This window comes from Solea solea, chromosome 5, assembly GCF_958295425.1.
Source record: "Solea solea chromosome 5, fSolSol10.1, whole genome shotgun sequence".
In the NCBI taxonomy this organism is placed as follows: Eukaryota; Metazoa; Chordata; class Actinopteri; order Pleuronectiformes; family Soleidae; genus Solea; species Solea solea.
In genome coordinates this window covers 13,021,863-13,042,835 of record NC_081138.1, presented here as the reverse complement: position 1 = coordinate 13,042,835, position 20,973 = coordinate 13,021,863, and the positions used below count along the sequence as shown (strand labels likewise).

General features: G+C 38.9%; 1 protein-coding gene across 4 annotated transcripts; it reads left to right on the top strand.

The window, feature by feature from the left end:
• The first annotated feature begins 3,636 nt into the window (after positions 1 to 3,636).
• Positions 3,637 to 19,864, top strand: LOC131460101 (aggrecan core protein-like). Of its 4 annotated transcripts, XM_058630397.1 has the most exons (21): positions 3,642 to 3,769; positions 4,636 to 4,826; positions 5,464 to 5,558; positions 5,650 to 5,741; positions 6,718 to 7,009; positions 7,303 to 7,477; positions 8,226 to 8,353; positions 8,459 to 8,752; positions 8,883 to 9,179; positions 9,312 to 9,486; positions 9,569 to 9,696; positions 9,842 to 10,135; positions 10,221 to 10,319; positions 10,420 to 12,372; positions 13,079 to 13,156; positions 13,961 to 14,074; positions 15,591 to 15,749; positions 15,843 to 15,925; positions 16,870 to 17,014; positions 17,879 to 18,061; positions 18,155 to 19,864. In XM_058630397.1, exons 3-21 carry the CDS (start codon positions 5,471 to 5,473, stop codon positions 18,226 to 18,228), a joined length of 4,851 nt encoding a protein of 1,616 aa, XP_058486380.1. In that variant the 5' UTR covers positions 3,642 to 3,769; positions 4,636 to 4,826; positions 5,464 to 5,470; the 3' UTR covers positions 18,229 to 19,864. The 4 variants fall into 4 exon arrangements, with proteins under 4 accessions (XP_058486381.1, XP_058486380.1, XP_058486379.1 ...); XM_058630398.1 differs by lacking the exon at positions 4,636 to 4,826 and having other exon boundaries at positions 3,637 to 3,769; XM_058630396.1 differs by lacking the exon at positions 3,642 to 3,769 and having other exon boundaries at positions 4,562 to 4,826.
• The last annotated feature ends 1,109 nt before the right edge of the window (positions 19,865 to 20,973 follow it).

Here is a 20,973-nt window from a genome sequence, read left to right as displayed (position 1 = left end):
CAGTTCAAGACAATATGTGTGCTGTGTCTGGTTGCTTTGGTCTATAGGTCCCTGCAGGGGCTGATTAAAGTGTATGTAACTATGCAGCATTTAGCAACAAATGTGGACGAAGCAACCCTCAGCTCATAGGTTAAGGTGCAATAAGTGGACAGTTCTATATACATTCTAATATGACTAAAGGTCCATTTCTCATTTAAATCCTAAACAAGGAGTCGGGACCCCCTGGGGGTTCACAAATCACTCAATTACAAATGATTAGCAAATGGATATTTTAGCCAAATTAAATACAAATTTATAAGGTTTGTCTTACAACTCTGTAATTTCTACATGGAAAAATTGTCATCATGGACAGTTTCTGGACTCCTACAAGAACACACACCACATGTGGGTGCTACCCTATTGTTTTTAACTAGTTTTATAGAACACAAGGACATAACCTGGTCATTCATCACTTCTATTCAAGCTGAGATGCAGCCTTTCCCTTTTCATAGTGCTTTGCACAGAAAAATAAAATCCCTCTCTTTCTTCCATTCTTTTGCCACTAATTATTTTAAGATAGCATCAGCAACTCCATATTACCAAATGTCCCAGAGCCCACATTAATTCATTAGCACCCATCATCTTTATTCTTAAGAGCTCCAACAACAGCTCACAAAGCGCCCTTTAGTTTAAGGAGTCACCCATGATGTTGAAGGTACCAAGAAGAGTTTGTTTTTGTTTTTGTTTGGCTATTACGAGAACATCACTTTGCTTAAAAGTGCTTTATAAAATGTTATAATGTGTTTTTCATGTGGGTGCATCTTTCAGTTTAATCTGTACCTCTGTGTGTCAAAAATCAGAAAAACAGTTACTCAAGAAACTCAATTTATTAAGGCGCTTTAAAGTAGCTTAGTTATTTTAACACTATGAGAGAACATGTCCTGTTTTAAGTGTGTGTGGTGGCAGAAAGCCATATAAAACATGTACAAGACTTCTTTCAGTGGGTGATGGCACGTGTCCGAGCAGCCCTGCACCTATGAGAGTCACATAGTGGTTAATGGCTCTGGGTGTCGAGTAAACGTCAGCTGGCTTCTGGTGGATGTTGTCTTTTATCAGCTATGTTTTCAGGTAGAAGAAAGTCTGTGTGCTCTGGTGAAAAGGAAACAGTGTTCTGTCACCGACAACCTCAAGTCCACAGAATAACTATTCATTTTCATTTCAAAAGAAAGTGGACATGCATGAACCAGCACAAACATGTACTTAAGCTTAATATTTGGGAAACCTTTCTTGTGGCTTTGATGTGTCACTGAATCAAACAGACTTTAAACGTCCACAGTCAAACTTTGTGCACCAAGTTACAGGTGAGCTTCTCTTGGAGCTTATTAGGGTTCGAGCACAAGGTACGTTGAAAAATATCAGTCCATTCTTCATCATCAACTTCTTCTGTACACACATTTCTAATGACTGACTTCTTAACTTCTTAAAATCATTAACAAAATAACCTGCCTTAACTTTTTCTTGCCTGAGATTGAAATTTGAATCACAGGCCAATGCAATCAATGTAAGTAAAAATTAATTAAAGTAGATTTTAAAATGTGACACAGTCGATAAGATGTTGCCTGTGAACACCATTATATCTTCATCTCATTTTGTGGGGAACATGAATGCCTGCATCAAATTTCTATCCACATGGCAGGTTTAACAAACTGATTTAACAGTAGCAGTATTCATCCTACCAAATTTCATCGCATGCTGAAATATATCACTTTTATCAAACGTGTGCTTCAGTCAAAAATCCACTTCTTACTATAGATAAGAATTTGTCTTTATCTTTGATGCCAGAATTGCAGAGATAAATCTTTGTAGTGTGTAACTGCTTTTTAATTTCATACAGAACACAGAACTGCAGATGTGTTTCTGCGTATACTTAACATACTGAACCTATACCCAAACACCATGTAGTAAGCTTTGTTTGTCAATCAACTTGGAAAATCTCAGGAAAAACAGCCTGAATGCAAAGAGTCAAGGTGGACTTATATATTGTTGAACTGTTTTGCTGTTCCTATACTATTTAATTCTTAAATACAGCTTTGTGATCAGTTGCACCCACATTTATTTCCTCCTCTCCTTGTGATCACCACTGTCATTGACTGAATACAAAAAACCTTAAGAGTAGTCCCTCACACCAACAGACAAACAATAACTTTCTGTTTGCTGTTGCATCATCGCAATGCAATGGAACAGCTCTATTTTGTCCACAGTTTTCTGGGGTGGGGCTGGAGTGAATTTCTTCAGTTAGTCAAACAATTTAGTCATTTCCCCTGACCCCATGTCCAGTATAAATAGCCCTCTCTGTAGACACATCTTACCTTAAATACCCTGGACAAATATGCTAGAAATGGAAAATTCTAAATATTGCTGAGAAAAGTAGAGAACAATTGCAGGCACACTGTGAGCTAAACTCAGCCTGTACTTCAAGTTTAAGTTAGTAAGGTTCATGTGTCTCCATAGCTTTAACATTTTTAGGCATGGAAATGATCTGTGATTGCTGTTTCCTGCCCAATGAGCGCTTAGTACCTGGATGAAAGAGCAGCTTTGTGTCCAGTTATTTTTTTTTTTCTTAATTTAGTGAATGCAAATAGTTGAAGAGCAGTTAAAGGGGCGAGGCATCACACTCTCAAATGCTTTAAAGAGCCCAATGGATGATGGGGAGTCAACAAAGGAGGGAATGTGATGTCTTTAATGTTTTTAATATTATTATTCAGTTATTTTCTTGTTTGTAATTGTTTGAGCTTGTACAGTATGCTTTTGTCACTGTACAAATGTCATTGTATCAAGACATTTGAGTGCCGATTTGATTTGAATTCTTTTTTATTGGGAAACTATTGCACCTATTATCTATACTATCCCTACTATCTACCACAATTGAATATTACATTTCTTGAGACAATAACCCACAAGTCATATTTCCCAAAATAAATGTGTATTGCATGTCAATCAGTCTGGCATTTACAGTATCTAAACTGAATGATAACACATGCAACAGAACGTATTTAATTGTTAACTGCTACATTTAGCAACTCCTGTTGTTTTTTGCCCATTCAGTGTTCACTGTGCTAGTGCTGTAATAAAATAAAATGTTGGACCAAAATGAATATAGCCTCTCAAAACAGCCCACAGCACTACATTTGAAGTTTCACATTTAATGTGAAACTTTAAATTATCATGCTTTAAATGAAACTGAAAAAATAATTTTCAAAAACCCTGGGTTATAGATAACACTGATGAACTGAACCTCAAATACCTTTTGAACCTATTGAAATAAATTGGCAACTGCTACACACGATGTTTCTGCTCATCAAGCTAGTAAAAATATGACCTAACCCAATCTTAAAGCTATAAAGATCCCAACACTCAAACTCCCTAGTGTAAAAATTAACAACTGCTGAATGATTCTTCAACAGCTCATCTTGTTCTAAATGCTGCTCATTTGTCGATAAGAAGGGATTACATTAATGAAAAGCAGTCTGCTTTTATTTTGAAGGCAGTGACGAGAGCTCCCCCTCATACTTCACTCTGAGCAGCTTGACAGAGGTGTTTTCCCCTCTGAGCTTTGACAGCCAGACATGGTCACACACACTCTGCACACAGCCAGTTATCCTGAACTCTATGTTTCTGCTGCTGCTGCTGCTGCTCAGAGGGACTTTCAAACTCACAACCTGGCAACCCAGAGCTCCAGTGACCACAAAATACACCACAGAGGAAGAGCTGGACTTCAGGTGTGCAACAGGTAAGAAAATATGTGTCTTACCATTTTATCATCTACTAACCTCAATCCTTAATATAATATTATTTGCTGCATTTGTTAATCTATTTTGTCTGTAAAACTGGATAAAAGACTCTCAAATCTACCGCCCTGGATTTATTTTGATTCATAATGCATATTGTATTTTTATTGTTTGTAATGCACTTTGGTCATTTGGGATTGTTTTTAGAAATAAAGTTTAGAAATAAACTTTAACCTAAAGTTTCATCAGAGACAGAAAATACATTTACCAGAAAAGAAATGTACAAGTGTAGCTTAGGTAAGAAGAAAATTGATTTGCAATTCTCACAGTAATTTTGATCTACTTTATCTATCTAATTGTTGTCTGAAAAGAACTAGAATAATTAAGAAACAAAACAACGAAAACCAACAGCAAACAAACAAAAAACTGTATCAATTAAACTAAAACTAGCCTACTTCACAATAAACAAAAACATTCAAAAATATTAGTCACTTAACATTTTTTTGGCCTTCCATAATAAACAAAGCCTCTTTGAGAATGTCATACTGATTCGATTTTGAAGTAGATTTAAGGATTTTGAAGGATATTACAGTACTATTCACACTGCATCTTTCCAATAGGAAGATGTGTTTGATATATTTTAAAGTATCTCTTTGATAAACAGACTATGATCAAAGTATTATTGAGCACATAAGCAATGTGTCTTTGTAGATTTACAGTTAAAAGGATGAAAGCCCTGTCACAACCATTAGCCTGTGACTCCTCCCATCATGTCTCACACTCCCCAAATCTCCTGTCTGAATGAAAGCAGTGTTGAGATGTGATGGAAAGGCAGGCCACTGGAACATACACCTCGCTGTTTTCATAGGACCTGGTGTCGTCAGAGCTGCCATAACACCGACTTCAGGGGGAACAGATCAGGTCTTATGGGCCCCAGAGTCTCTGTGGGAGTGGACCTCACCGCAGCGGCTGAAAGAACAGTGTGTGGAGTAGGCCAACAGCACGGCTAACACACAAGTGTTCAGAAAGTTCTCTTCTTGTTTCACTCATTTCATCCAGGTAGTTTTATTCTGAAATGATGTGTTTTACTGAAGAACCTAAATTGTAGAGAAAAAACAAACACAATATTGACATGTCATTTAAATGAATACTGAAGCATATTTATTTGAAAACATTGAAACAAAGACATTTTTTGGGGAATTTTGTGTGGTATATCCATCCATCCATTATCTACCATAGGGGCGCTGTGCCAATCCCAGCTGAAATAGGGCGATAGGCGGTGTCACACCCTAGACAGTTCGCCAGTCCATCGCAGGACCACATATAGTGACACCTATGGTCAATTTAGAGTGCATATTTTTGGACTGTGGGAGGAAGCCGGAGAATCCAGAGAAAACCCATGCACACCAGGGAGATGCAAACTCCATGCAGAAAAGCTCTTGTTCCAACAAGGGCTTGAACCCAGGTCCTTTTGCTGCAAAGGCAAGAGTGTTAACCACTACACCAACCATGTGGTCCTTGTGTAGTGTAGTTCTTCATAAAATTGAAACTGTTTGAGTGTTATTATAATTTAATATAAACCATAGAAACACAACAAGAATTTTACGAGGCCATCAGGAGAATTGAGAAGTTGATTATGTTTTGCTCATAATCGTAATAACTTAGATTTTGCTCATCTGTCATTGTTCATTTTCAGGTAAAATATGATACGGTGGACTGTACTGCTGTCTATGTATCTGAGTGTCATCTCAGCAACCTTTGACTATGTTCATGAGGAGCAATCCGATATGGGTGAGATCTCTGGTATTGTGATATAATTTATGGTTTATGTTGGACTGGGGCATGTAACGGTAGTCAGTGAGCTGATTTCTCTCTTTCACAGACCCAGAGGATGTGCTTGCTGTGAGTATTCCTCTGGAGGGCCAACAGCGTCCTTTACTGGGAGGAACATTAGTACTACCATGTCACTTTGAGGTATGCAACTTTAAGCTTTTGCAAAGTTAAATTGTGTAGAGCTCACACTCTGGACAAAGTGAGTGTTCCAAGACTAATGTTTACTGAATGTTTTAATCCAAATGTATGGAATGTCAGGGGTCACAGTTCCACATCCACAAATGATTGCCACCTCACTCTGCAACCATATTAAACTGTGTTGACTATTTTAGCTCATATGTGTAACTGTACATTGACTATATGGGTTGGGTTTAATGCTTTTACTGCATCATTGGCAAAAATGTTTTGCACAATCTCTGTTAAAAATACAAAAACAACTCTTCCAAACAGCCCCATAAAGCAGACATTTTTAGAGTAGCTACTGATATTTTTAGTTGAGTTAAAGCAGCTTAAGGAATATAACTTCCCAGCAGATTCTGGTGGTGACCAAAAGCAGAGCTAAAATGATTTTTAATGTTGCTGTGTGTTGCAGCTAGTTTGCTGATACTTTTGCCAACAACTATTTGCTTTGGTGATGTGGAACCGTCCACTTGTTGGAGAATCTTTCTGCCCCAATTGCCAAAAATGTGTCAATTCATATTTAAAGGTTCATACATAAATGCAATACAAACAACCAGAAAAAGTGAAACCCACCAAGAGGTCAGTTTATCTAAATCACAATTTTTGGTTGGGGGAAGAAACATGCAGGGATTCAGATGGAAAACAGACACAGAATAGAGACATATGAGGAAAGCAATTTGTGCCAATCTACAAACCTTGTTGTAAAGCATCCTCCCATTTCCTTTTAAAGTTCCATTGAGTGCTAATAAATCTCAGGTCACGCTGCTGTCCCAGCCATAGAGTATAAATTATGAAATGTTTGTCATGGTATAAAGTTACAAATGATTTGAATGGGGACTGATATGTTATATGTAATTATTTAATTAGATTTCTTAGATTTGTGTGTTACAAATTGTGAACCAACGAAATAATTTGGCAGGGACTGTGTGTTTTATAGGACCTCACTCTCCTAGACCCAGGAGCTCCAACCATTGCCCCCTTGTCTCATCGCATCAAGTGGAGTCTTGTCACCAAAGAAAAAGTCACAACTGTACTTGTAGCCTTGGAGGGAAAAGTACGTATCACAGAGAGCTATCTGGACAGAGTTCAGCTGCTGGGCTATCCTAAAACCCCAACAAATGCCAGTATACAGATATCTGAGCTACGATCCAGTGATACGGGAGTGTATCGCTGTGAGGTTCAGCATGGCATAGAGGACAACCATGACATCGTCCATGTGCAGGTTCAAGGTATGTGCTGAGGTAACAGGTTATAAGGGATATGTGGAGAATTAGCTCACCATATGGTAATATTATAATATTCCATATTGTTTTCCTCTAATAAGTCAAAGTGATAATGAAGTAATATTATCAGCTAACTGAAAGTGCATGGGTTTGGCTCAATTTCTGTCAAAGATACAGAAAACATCTGTAAGTGTTTTTAATTTTAAATTGTTATATGAATGTAATTAAAATTTTGTTCTGTGGTTCTTGCAAATTAAATGACCGTTTATATATAGTAAAGCGCTTGTTTGTCTTTCCAGGTATTGTGTTCCACTACCGGGCTATCATCGGTCGTTACACCTTGACTTTTGAAAAAGCAAAGGCAGTGTGCAACCAGAACAGTGCAGTCATGGCTTCACCTGAACAGCTCCAAGCAGCATATGATGATGGTTTCCATCAGTGTGATGCTGGCTGGCTCTCTGATCAGACAGTCAGGTCAGTTTGCCGTGTGATGGGAGGCTTTCATCTACTACTATTGTTTAACAGAGTGGGCGATTCAACACTGTCCAACTAAAAATGGCACACCCTATAGCAATAGGTTGATACAACAAAAAGTTACATTACAGAAGGTAAAACTACAAATTTTACTCAACTACAAAATTGAATAAAGTCTGATTTGTAAAGTAGTACCAATATGGCATTAATTCTATATGCTTTATATTTACAGTTTGTTTATATATTTATTTATACTTTAACAAGGTATTGCTGAGTGACTGTAGCTTGGAACAAGAAAGAAGGAGACAGGTCCCTGACACAGAAATTTAATTGAAAATATGCAACATTATTTTACTTTAGACAAAAAAAAGACTTAAAGGCTTAAGGCTAAAACTAAGAGAGAGAAATGGTTGAATAATTATGTTGCATATTTGCATCATTCATAGGCAGTTTTGAAAACACTCCTTGGTGGTAGATTGAAGGTTGTACAGTTAAATAATTCATGGTCATCTGCAGAAATTAGCATGTTATGGTGTCGGAAATGTAGCGTCTGAGGAAAAAGCAGAAGAAAACATTGTGGTTTAGAAGTTTCTGTACAGAAGTAAATGTCACTGTAAAGCAATAACTGGGAATGTTTTAACATCTTCCTTTTTGCACATTCATATTCCAGTTCTGATATTTAGAATAAATACAGGGGTGTATTTTTTTTATTGTAAATAAACCAAAGCTCTTTTTCATTTTAACAAAGATACCCAATCCATGATCCTCGTGTGAACTGCTATGGTGACAAAGAGGAATTGCCTGGAGTCAGGACATATGGAGTGAGAGGTCTGAATGAGACTTATGATGTCTACTGCTTCGCAGAGAAGATGACAGGTATACTGTACTTGCCTTGCTTTGGGGGATTCTTCATTCTTCTAACATCCTCCAGTTATGTGTAGTTCATTCTTTCACTACTTTTCTTTATCTCCTGTGATACAGGCAGAGTTTTCTACACTGCCTCTGCAGAAAAGTTCAGCTTCTCTGAAGCAGAGGCAGCATGCTCTAATAAGGGAGCTCGGCTGGCCACCACAGGTCAGCTGTACATTGCCTGGCAGGGTGGGATGGATGTTTGTAATGCTGGCTGGCTGCAGGACAGGAGTGTCCGCTATCCCATCAACATTCGACGGCCACAGTGTGGAGGGGGTCTCCTGGGGGTGCGAACTGTTTACCTCCATACTAATCAGACTGGATATCCATTGCCTGAATCCCGCTATGATTGTTTTTGCTACACAGGTAGGCTATCATTAAAATGTACAATGTCACAAAGCAAATGTTGTCTCACATTGGTTTTATGAACATTACAATAACCTCAATTAACTCAATGGCCTAGTTACCAGTTATCTCTGTCCTTCATCACCTTCAGAGTCTCCAGATGATGAAGCTTCAGGTGACATAGAGGAGGGAAGTGGTGTACTGAGTGTTACATCGGTGACAGAGACCCCAGAGATATTCCTCAGGAGGACAACAACAGAAAGTGAGGCAGTCGGAGAGGTGGAGATTCAGCGACCCACCGTTGTGGACTTCACGGTCAGCCCCACTGAGCTGCCGCTGCCACAGCCGCCCACTGTCACTGACCTTATCACTGACCTGATAAAATCAGTCACCGCCAGGCCTGATGTAGGGAGGGATCCCAGCAAAGGCTATGTGATGCCTCCAAATGGTTAGTTGTAGAGCTGTTGATACATGCAATGATTCATCACATATTAAATTAAGTGGGTGATAAAAGTAATGTTTCTTCAGTAAACATAGAATGATTCCAACACACAAGCATTCATGTCATTTGTGTATTCAGGTGTGGTCTTCCATTACCGCTCAAGCTCTGGTCGGTATGCATTCACCTTTGTTGAGGCTCAGCTGGCCTGTCAGAGCACTGGAGCCTCAATTGCCACACTAGCGCAACTCAATGCAGTTTATGAGGCTGGATATCACCAGTGTGATGCAGGATGGTTGCTGGACCAGACCGTAAGGTGAGTTTTAAATCTCTTTTTTGACAAGAAGATTCCTGTTATGAACAAGATTTAGCAGCTCATCACTTTCACTCTTTTCCAGATATCCTATTGTTTTCCCCGAAGATAAATGCGCTGGTGATCTGGGAGACAAACCCGGAGTTCGGTCTTATGGTTTAAGGCCAGCAAATGAGAGATATGATGTGTACTGCTACATTGATGGGCTCAAAGGTACAAAATACATAGTTTTGATTAAGAAAATACCCTGTATTATAAAATCCAAGAACAGACTGGTCATCATCAATCTACTTTCTGTCACATGACACACTTTTCTTTTCTCACATTTTTCATTAACTCTTTCTTGTGTACTCTTTAGGTGAGGTTTTCCATGTGGGAGCCGCTGAGGGTTTCACATATGATGAGGCATCTTCCAGCTGTCGAGAGCAACACGCAGTATTGGCCTCCACTGGACAGCTATACGCAGCATGGAGGATGGGTTTTGACAAGTGCCGTGCTGGATGGCTAGTGGACGGAAGTGTCCGTTATCCCATCAATAACCCCCGTGCTGAATGTGGAGCAGGGACATCAAAAGTGCACACTGTGTACATCAACCCTAACCAGACACATTTTCCTGATCATAGTGCCAGGTTTGATGCATACTGTTTCAGAGGTAATTACTGTTGCTACTGAACTTGCTCATCATTCATCAGTGTGATTTATTCAACATGTTTTCATGTATTGTTTAATACCCGCAGCTGACATTTTCCTGATTGCAAATGAAACTGGACTGAACATCACAGATATCCAGGAGGCCCTCTTAAACCTAACATCCATTACTGATTTGTTGATGCCTGGTAAGATCTAATTTAATCATGTACAACATCCTTTTTAACAGTTTGAACTGCCTTTAATGTTCTATATTTCTTACACTTCCTTTTAACTATCTATTTTTAGTTGAACACTCTATCGCCCTTCCTATCCCTGTGGAAATGTCTGGCTCTGGTTCAGGCTCAGCAGACCTAGGTCCTGGGTCTGCTGTCGACGCTGCCTCTTCGGGTCATGTTGGTTCTGGAGAGCAGGCTACCTCCGGAGACCTCTCGGGCTCTGGAGAGCAGGCTACCTCTGGAGACCTCTCGAGCTCTGGAGACCAGGTTACCTCCGGAGAGCTGTCTGGATCTGGAGACCATGTTATATCTGGAGATATGTCTGGCTCTGGAAACCACTTTACCTCTGGAGATATGTCTGGCTCTGGAAACCACTTTACCTCTGGGGATTTGTCTGGATCTGGAGATCAGGTTACTTCAGTAGACCTCTCTGGCTCTGGAGACATGGCTTTCTCTGGAGATCTGTCTGGATCTGGAGACCAGGTTATATCTGGATATATGTCTGCCTCTGGAGATCTGTCTGGTTCTGGAAACCACTTTGCCTCTGGGGATTTGTCTGGATCTGGAGACAAGGTTATTTCTGTAGACCTCTCTGGCTCTGGATACCAGGCTTTCTCAGGAGATCTGCCTGGATCTGGAGACCAGGTTATATCTGGAGATATGTCTGCCTCTGGAGATCTGTCTGGCTCTGGAAACCACTTTGCCTCTGGGGATTTGTCTGGATCTGGAGAAAAGGTTATTTCTGTAAACATCTCTGGCTCTGGAGACCAGGTTTCCTCTGGAGAACCTGCTGGTAGTGCACGTGCTGAACTGTCCAGTGGAGAATCTGGTCTTGGTAGTGTAGATGCTTCTGGATCCGGTCTTAGTGGAGAAGAATCTGGCATTGCTGTTATCTTTTCAGGCATTGACAGCACTGACCCTGGAGAAGGCTCATTTTCAGGAGGACCCCAAGAAGCTGGAGAGGGGAGTGCAGGAATTCTTATTGTTCCTTCACTTGAAGCAGGGTTTGGAGTGATTAGTGGTAGTGGGGACTTATCTGGATCAGGGTTCAGCTCTACAGAGAGTGGTTCTGCCACTGAAAGCTCTGGAGAAAGTGGGCAACACTCTGGCATTCCTTCTGGTTTCATTACCAGTGAGGACTTTTCTGGGTTCAGTGGTTTCCCATCAGGATTATTCTCTGGAAGTGCTAGTGGATACTCAGGAGAGCTTTCAGGAAATGAAAATGCTCAAATCTTTTTCATAGATGATGAAATTATTGATGCATCCACTCCAAGTACCCACAAGGAGTATGAGCTTGGTGAGGACCAACTGCTGTTCAGTGGCTCAGGAGACATCTCAGGATCTGGGATTCTCAGTGGGGATTACAGTGGCTCAGCCTCTGGAAGTGACTCAGGGTTCTTCTCAGGCATGACTTTTGTGGGATCTGGTTTCACAGAACTTATTGTGTCATCCTCTGGAGAGCAGGAGGCCTCTGGGTTTTTACTTTACAGTTCTGGACAAGGGAGTGGTGAACATTTGTCTGGATTTGGAAGTGCAAGTTTCATCTCTGGGTCCGGATCAGGAATGTCTGGATCAGAGTCTTCTACAAGTGGAGAAGAAGGCAGTTTATCATTTTTGAGTGGGGATTTCATGAAAGAGGTATCCAGAGATACTATATTGTCTATGGAGCATGGAAAGGGCTCAGTGGAGTACAGTGGAGAAGGTAGCAGTAGCAGCAGTGGCCTCTTTTCTGGCAGTGGAGACTACAACATGTCCACAGCCAGTGGCATTTCCTCAGGTGTTTCCTCTAGAGATCTACCACAGGTGGTGTTGCCTTCACCATCCAGCCAATGGACAGTCACAGAGGCCAGTAAAGGATCAGAGAAAGTCCTTACTGAGGTTGACATATCAACGACCATTGATAATGTCTATGGGACCCATGGGCATGCACTTGCCCCTGCAGGATTGGCTGCTCCTCCCACCACAGATACACCAGCCTCTGTGCAGACACCAGGCATCGTTGGAAAAACAGAGACAGTAGAAGGTAACCTAACCTTTTCTATAATCATATTTAACATAATATTTTCTTATTACCTTATTTGTTAATTTGTTGACTTGTATTCTGCAAAAGAGAGGATGTTTGGATTGGGTGAGGTGTGTGTTCTGCACATTTTGAATAATTGCTCAACAGTTCAAAAAAGTTGGTCAAGAGACAATTTCAAGGCATCAGCTTGGGCTGTGCAAAACTGTCCTTTTGATATGATACCTCTTTTTGGAAAATAATTGATCAACACTAAATGTATGCTGTTTTGTTGCTGTGTATTCATTAACTGCATTTGCATTTGCACTTTGCAATTGCATTTTATAGGACTTAAAAACTGTAAATTAACTCAAGATAAAGACAGAACATAGCTGATAAAATATGGATTATTATTACTGTCAAATGTCTACATGGTATGCGTACTAAAATTGGAAATGACCAGTCATCTCTAGCATAAATCTATTTGGTGCTTTTACCATTGTATTCATTTTATGTGCACTACTCTACACTTTTTTTTTAATTTTTTTAATCCAAATTTCTATTTGTTAATTTTTAATTAATACAAAATAGCTGGTCCACAGCAGAAACAAAACCAAACATATTCATAATACCACCACTTGATAGAGCTGTAAATAAGATGAATATCTCTTTATATTAATATCCTATGTATGAAGTGGAACATGTTTGAATGATTGAATTTGTTTGACAGGTGGATTCAACCCATGCAATCCCAATCCATGTGGTGCTGCTCTATGCACAGAAGAGGATGGGGTTGCTCTCTGCCATGGTGAGTCCCAAAACACTAACATGTGGCTTTTTAGAATCCTCCTTTAATCCTTTTCATTTCTTTCTGTCTTTAAAATGACTGAATTCAGTATTGTGTGATGATGGTTTGATTTAACACACTTCACCAGTGACATGTATCTGTATTCTTTATTTTTCTCTCTCCTAACTGTTTTGTCCTGATGTGTTTTGCATCTCATTTTGCTATGTTTTGTGTTACTCTGATTTGACTTTTTTCTTTAAAATGTTTTGTTTGCATTTTGTCTTTGTCTGGCTGTGGGTTCCTCTATGTTTGTATGGCAAATTTGAATCTCAGAGTGTTTGTCAAAAGATAACTCTGTTATGAGGTTGTATCACATCTGTTTTTTCATGTTTATCACAACTGCCTTCAGTCTTTATGTTGTTTTTGGTCTGCTGTGCCTGTACACTGCATCTGCTGTATGCATGCTAAACCCATATGTCTTTGACATTATGGGTGCTTTCATTCTGTTGGAATATAAATACTAATATTCTGCTGCAACTAATCATAGATTCAGATACAAATGCAAATGTTGTAAATATAAGCAACATTCTCATTTCATAAACAGGACATTCAATAATAATTTTTATGAAAATTAACAAAGCTCATGACTCAGTGTGCATTAATCTGCATCAGAAGTTGCAGCAGCTTCTGTGTTTTCACTAATTCCTCCATGCTAAATGTTACAGTCTTGCTGTTATAGTCTTGCTGTCTAACCTCCCACCTTCCACTTCCCATCGTCCCCACCCCATGCTGAAACAGTAGTGTCAACCGCTCCCTGTTTTGCAGAGATAGATGTGTGCCACTCCAACCCTTGTGCCAATGGAGCAACCTGTGTGGAGAGTGCAGACTCTTACAAATGCTTATGCCTGCCAAGTTACGGAGGGGAACGTTGTGAGATCGGTACGAGATCAGCTTCAGCTAATACATACTAACAACAGCCTCTCAAAAACAACTGAACAGAGCAAGATGCTAAACTTCACCCGCAGACAACATAAGTCCTTTGTGTAACTGTTGTGTCCCTGGTCTGCCTTGGGCCACAGAGCAAAAGACACGCAGAGCAAAAAATATATATTTCATTACCAGAGTAATTTAGTAATTATTGTGTGTTTTACCTTTTAAAACAGTGACCAACTGATCCATTTTCAGGCTCCTTTCTTGAGCAGCAGTTTTAATAATTGTAAGATAATTTCACTGTTTGTATGATGACAACCAGTTACACCTAAATTCCTTTAAGGCATAGATATTTCAAAATGTAGTGGCAGTATTAGTCAACTTATATAATTAGCATGGCAAAATAAATGTCCCCATGCTTGTTGTAATGATGTACACAAATACAGCCAGCAGTGTTTGTTGTTTTGAACCTCACCCAATGACAGTGCCCTTGCAGTTTGCATTACAGATAGTTTCTCAGCAGTTACAATCTAAAGCACAAAAACAACCTGCCGTATTAATAACAGACATGAACTGAGACTCAGCAGAAAGTGACAGAGACACTGCTGTGAGGAAGACATGTTTTCTCCTGCTGCAGATTTCTGACACACGCACACATACACACGCGCGTGCTTCTTGGCATTTTCGACCAAGAAAGCAAGCAGTGACATCAGAATTTCCCCACTCTTCAGGGTGAGCCTGCAGAGCTTTCTGAAAGGACATATATATATATATATATATATATATATATATACATATGTATATATATATATATATATACATATATATTATATATATGCCTTTCGCTGCCATCTCAATCTACTAGCTTAGTTGATGTAAAGTAAAAATCATCACTCAGACACAAAAACAAACAAAACACTTGTATACTAAGAAACACAGAGCGAATCGTGACTTAATCACAATTTTGGGAACTCATTTGACAGTGGTTGGAATGTCATGGACATTTGTTAATATAGTAAAAGTTACATACTGCAGCTTTCATTTCAACATTAATTTTAAGTTGAGAAATCTTGTTAGCCCTGCCCAGGACCAGTACGTCAACTGCATTAATCAGAAATGAAAGGTCAGTATGGCTAAATACTACACGAGGAAAAATATGATTTGTGCAATTTGGGTGAATTATCAAGGAGAAGCATAATACATTTCTGCTGTACTCAGCTCTACCATCTAAAATTAGGTATTATATGAAACTTTCCATTCTGTATTGGGAAACTTGTTTTGATTTTTTTTTTCACTGACAAAACCAGCACTGTGTATGTCAAACAGAAAAATAACTTGGGTTGTGAACAAAATCAAGCATTATACCAGCTCCTAATCACTGAGGAGTCAAAAGGCAGATGCTCTGCTTTAGTTTTCCAACCCATTTGTTAGGTTTGAATGTGGAAATTCACAATTGTGTTAAAGTGAAATATATACTTAATGTGACCTGTTTCACAATATTAACTCCTTGGTGTTGCGGCTGCAGATGAACAGCAGTGTGAAGATGGTTGGATTAAGTTTCAGGGGAACTGCTACCTACACTTCTCTGATAGAGAGATGTGGCTGGATGCGGAGAATCGCTGCCGGGACCTGAACGCCCACCTGGTCAGCATTGTCACCCCGGAGGAGCAAGATTTTGTGAATTGTAAGTGTTTATTATGATCCACACAGATGGCCAACAGAGACAGGATGGAAAAAAAAGACTTAGTACATGTCAATCATTTATTTTCTGTCACAGCAAATGCTCAGGACTATCAGTGGATTGGACTGAACGATAAGACAATAGAAAAGGACTTCCGCTGGACAGATGGCACGGCACTGGTGAGTGAGAACATACAGCACTATGTCACTCATACACAAGGCACGGCATAGCATGGTTAGGATGGGTTCCCAACATATTTCAAAGAGGGATTTTATGCCAGAGGGCTTTATTTTTGTTGCATATATTTGATTCAGCCTGGATGTTGCAGCTCACTGACCTGTCAGTTTTGGTTACAACTGCTCAGATTTGTCTTGTGGCCTTTTTGGTTGTTATAGCCAGCTAATACTTAGCATACATTGTTGTAAAGTGTTATGTGTTGTAATAAAGTTGCTGTATAAAGTATAGGAAGTCAAACATGCTTACAGTTTGACCAAATACAAACAACCCACATGAGTTTGTTTAAAGACCCAGATTTACCAAACAGGTGCAAGAAAAAAAGAAGATTTTTTTTGTAGTGGATGGAATGTAGTCCTGCTTTTATACCAGTGCAAATTTGCAGGTTTTGACTCAGACACCTTTTAAAAAAAAAGAAAAAAAAGAAGGCAGGAAAAGAAAAAGCATGGTTCAACTTGGTGAACAACTTTGCTTTCAGCTGGAGCCCACCTGCGCACGCCTGTAGCCTAAGAATTATAGGATGTGTTCCTTCAGACGCTGTTGGATGACTGTAGGACCTTTAAGCTTTGCAGAAAGAGGTCTGAAGCCCAGCTGGTGATATTTCAATACACACCAGAAAACAAACATTTTGGACAATACTGATGAATTTTTCTTCTTCTGTTATTTTTTCCTGCCATTCCATCATTCTTATCAGCAGGAACTAACAGGAAACATTTTAAAATGAAGTCCACTGGGGTTAAGTGAATATTTATTTTTTACAAGGAACGGTCAGGAGCTCATCATACAAAATTATCATACATTTATCGCTGTTAGTTGTTGGTGACTGGACATATACTCAACAGTACCAAAATCAGTAGCGTTGTATATGATGACTCTCTCTTTTCCTCAGCAATTCGAGAACTGGAGACCAAACCAGCCAGATAATTACGTCAACTTAGGAGAAGACTGTGTAGTGATGATCTGGCATGAGAACGGCCAGTGGAATGATGTGCCCTGCAGCTACCACCTGCCGTTCACCTGCAAGAAAGGCCCAGGTGCAGTAGGATGGTTCACACAACATTCTGGTTCTGAAAAAGTATTTTTGCAAAAGCCTTTAAAACTGTGCTGAGGGTTGGGCCTTTAGTTACACTTTTATCAGGCTCAAACCTACTAACCTGCAGTGCAAACACACTTAACTTCACGTTAATGTAAATGTTTGTGTTTGTATGTTAACTAAATGATCACTCTGTAGCCAGAGAAAGTTTAGAGTATAATTCCATGTGATAATAGGCAATAGTTTGCATTGTGTATATACTGTATGCTTGGAAGCCTTTAGCTATGTTTGTTTATATTCAGAAGCTAGGCTGCAATAAACATGATTTAACACAAATGGTAATCTCATGGAGGTGCACATGAAATCAGAATTTATAAGAGAGGAAAAATGCAATTATTAAGGGTATGGGTTGTAATGTAACTAATAGAATAATAATTAGTTAATAATAGTTGGTGGGGAGTAACACGTAATGTAATGGAATTACTTTTTTAAAAGAATAACAATTAACAAGTTCCAATTACATGTGTGTGTTTCATTTGTTTACATTTTTAGATCTCAGTTGAAATATACACATGGCAAACTAACCCACATAAATGAATTAATTATTATTATTAATTAATAAAAGCGACCTGTAGATTCTGGTCTGAATAGACAAACAAGTGCATGTTGTATGAGACTTCATCCAAATTAGGTTTGCCCAATAAAGCGTGAACAGCAGTACCAGCAGAAAAGAACAGAGCTCATACTCTGAGCCACTTAACTGTCTTCTCATAGTTTGGTTAAAGCTGTTGAAATAGACACATGAACATGTATTTGAAAATGTTGACGCTTTCCTCTGTTTCTCTGCTTCTGGTTTTGTCCTCAGTGTTTTGTGGTGCCCCACCAGAGGTGGAGAATGCCCGCATGTTTGGTAACAGGAGGGAGCAGTATCCTGTCAACTCTATCATCCGGTATCAGTGTAACGCAGGATTTAAACAGCGCCACCCACCAGTGGTTCACTGTAAAACAGACGGACGGTGGGAGAAGCCCCAGGTGGAATGTACTGATGGTGAGTTTGCTCTCTGTCGATTCCCATTTTAGAAAACAAGTATGTTATTTTCCAATAACAACTCATTTTTCTCATGTTTTTCCCTTGCCATAGTGAAAACCAGAAAAAGAATACAGCGGAGGGGCAGCAAGAGTCTGGCAGCCAAGCTTCACTCAGAAGGAAAATAAAAAATAATATATTGTTATAAAAGGACATTTACAGTACACGAAAATCCATTTTCCATTTTAGTGGAGATTATTGAGAGGGTTACATTGTTGGAAAGCCCAGACAAAGTGTGCTACATCATGGTAAAGTGTTTTGTTTGGCTGCTCTATGCCCTGTCCTCTGCCCCTTAATATATTTGAATTAAATTAACTAATTTTATTGTTTTTGAGTTTATTTTATATTGAATATATTGTAAAATAATCTTATTTGGTGAAATCATTCCTGGTATACAGCTGTAGTCTGCTGTAGATTTGTATCACAGCCACATAAATGGTTGTTTGTGTATGTTGATGTTTAACTTTTGGAGAGATGGAGAGACACAATAGTGTTTAAAAAGGGATAATGGCACATATTTTGACAATGACTCCTCACTCAGTGGGATTTCTGCTCATCATTTTTGCTCAAACATTGAAAGTAGTCAAACACAAACCTTTCTTCTTTGAGGTCACAACAGGGAGTGAATGGTGGGGGTTGAGAAGTCTCAAATCATCAAAGCCGAAATTAGGGCCTAATTCTTTTTGGGGATATAACATCTGAAACAGGCCTTCTTATTACTAGGAAGAAATAAATCAGCTACAACTAAAGTAGTATGGCTCTGTGGAAAAGGCCAGCCATTTTTCTTGGCAGCTTTGTTTTGCACCAGTCAGCTAATTTACCTGCTGCATGTTGTTTGTACAAGTCCCCAGGAAAATATTGTGCAGGCAGGAACTTTTTCCAACCCACATTTAAATCAGGCTTTTATTTAAATGAAATGACTACACATACTGTGCTAAGTGGTGAGTATTATAGGTGATGGCAGTATTTAACATTAGTAAATTGTTTGCACAACAATAAAACTTATTTATATAGCATTATTTATTACAAAAAAGCAGCTCAAACTGCTTTTCAAGGAGATGTAAAGGAATAGATACAGGACATATGATAGGAGCAATACGACAATGAAATGTTGAGAAGTAAAGATTTATGCTAGCTAATATAGCTAGATTTTGCTTCATATTTCATAGAAAAACTGTTTTTTCTCATGTAGTAAATTAGCATGTCAAACTATTCATTATACTATTCATTAAATGTGTTATTTCACACTCTACATGTTGTATTACCTTTCCTAACTTCAACTAATTCAATTGTGTATTTTGACATTTTAGGCATTATTGAATGTGATTTTATTTCAAATAAAATCCCCTCCCACAGTGGTGGCAAAAAAACACACAACTGTCTGATAATAATAATAATTAACCAACCAGTTATAAATCTTTAATTTACTGATTCCACACAGTGATTTCTTTCTGCAGGACTGAGCCTGTAATTGTTACACAAAAGATTCAGGGCTGCTGAATGAGAGGTTGTGAGCAGTAAGTTCTTCTAGATCCTTACGACACCATAAATCATATTTCATCTGCAGAACAATTGGTTTGTCGGTTTGCCATGTGGCTGTTTTTTTCATCTTTTATTTTCTGTGTTTTTCCAAATCACCATCATGTTCCACAAGGCTGTGCAGTGCATAGTGTTTGTGTGGAGCAATGAATCTAATGAACCTGGTATTTATCTGTTTTATTTTTGCAACCTCAGTGGAAAAAACACCACTGTAAACATTGCCTTGTGTTACATACACTTGTTTTGTGTCATTGTTGCTGAATCTGGGGGCTGTGCCTCCATCAAACATACGATTGCCTGCTGAATGATAAGCCAAATACTATCATTTCAATTTTCAAGCTGTACATGTACGTGCTATAAACCTTTATATTCACAGATTTATAGGATAAACCTATATTTCATAGCTCCCTAATCTCATGAAGAGACCTAAACCAGGTAGAGAGAGACAGATCTGAGTCTGTATACAAGTGTGTGTGTTCCTTTACCTCATCATCACAGACACACTAGTTTCATCAGTTAATTTTACAACTGTTCACTGAAGCACCAATGCTCAATGCTGAAAATCCTTAACTGTGATGTTTGATAAAAACTGCACACTAAGAAAGACACCAGCCTTATCCTTGAAGACATAAAATATGGGATAGAAATAAACTTATATAATATATTAACAAATGTTTTCCTAATTCTTTCCTGACGCAATCTCTTGGATTGTTGCGGAATTAACCTACATGTGACCTAATTTTAAGTTCTTGTACTCTGAAGATGCTTTATTCAATAAATGTTAAACAAGAACAACTTGGCTCTTATACTTTCTTTGAAACTCTGGTCGCTCTAATCTCTGTTCACACAGCACAGCCAAGATGTTAGTTTACACATGCAGAATGTTTACAACGAAACTGCAAAGATCCTTCAGAGTTCCACCATTCCAGCGCATTCACCACTGACGTATTCCAGGTACAGACAACAAACACGTCTTTCACCTTTTCGTCTGACTCTCAGTGAGCTCAGTGTTTCTGTAGCAGCAGCTGAAGTACACAGAAACAACACTGACTCATATGAATAATAAAATTACACTAAATTTGTATTTGCTGAGCAGGGCGGGTTGCACATGGCGTCACTGATGCCTTGTGACTGAATAGTCCCTTTTAAAGCTACTCTGTACCCCGCCCATCCCAATGGTTCACCTCCCTGTCCCTGGTCTCTGGATGATTAGTTTTTCTCTCTCTGTTCTGAAAGCACATTGCACTTTAGTTAGTGTTTATGACATGTTTGTAACCCAAACCATTGTAACTTCTTGTTGCAAGGACCACTTACAATCACAGCAAGCTCTTTAT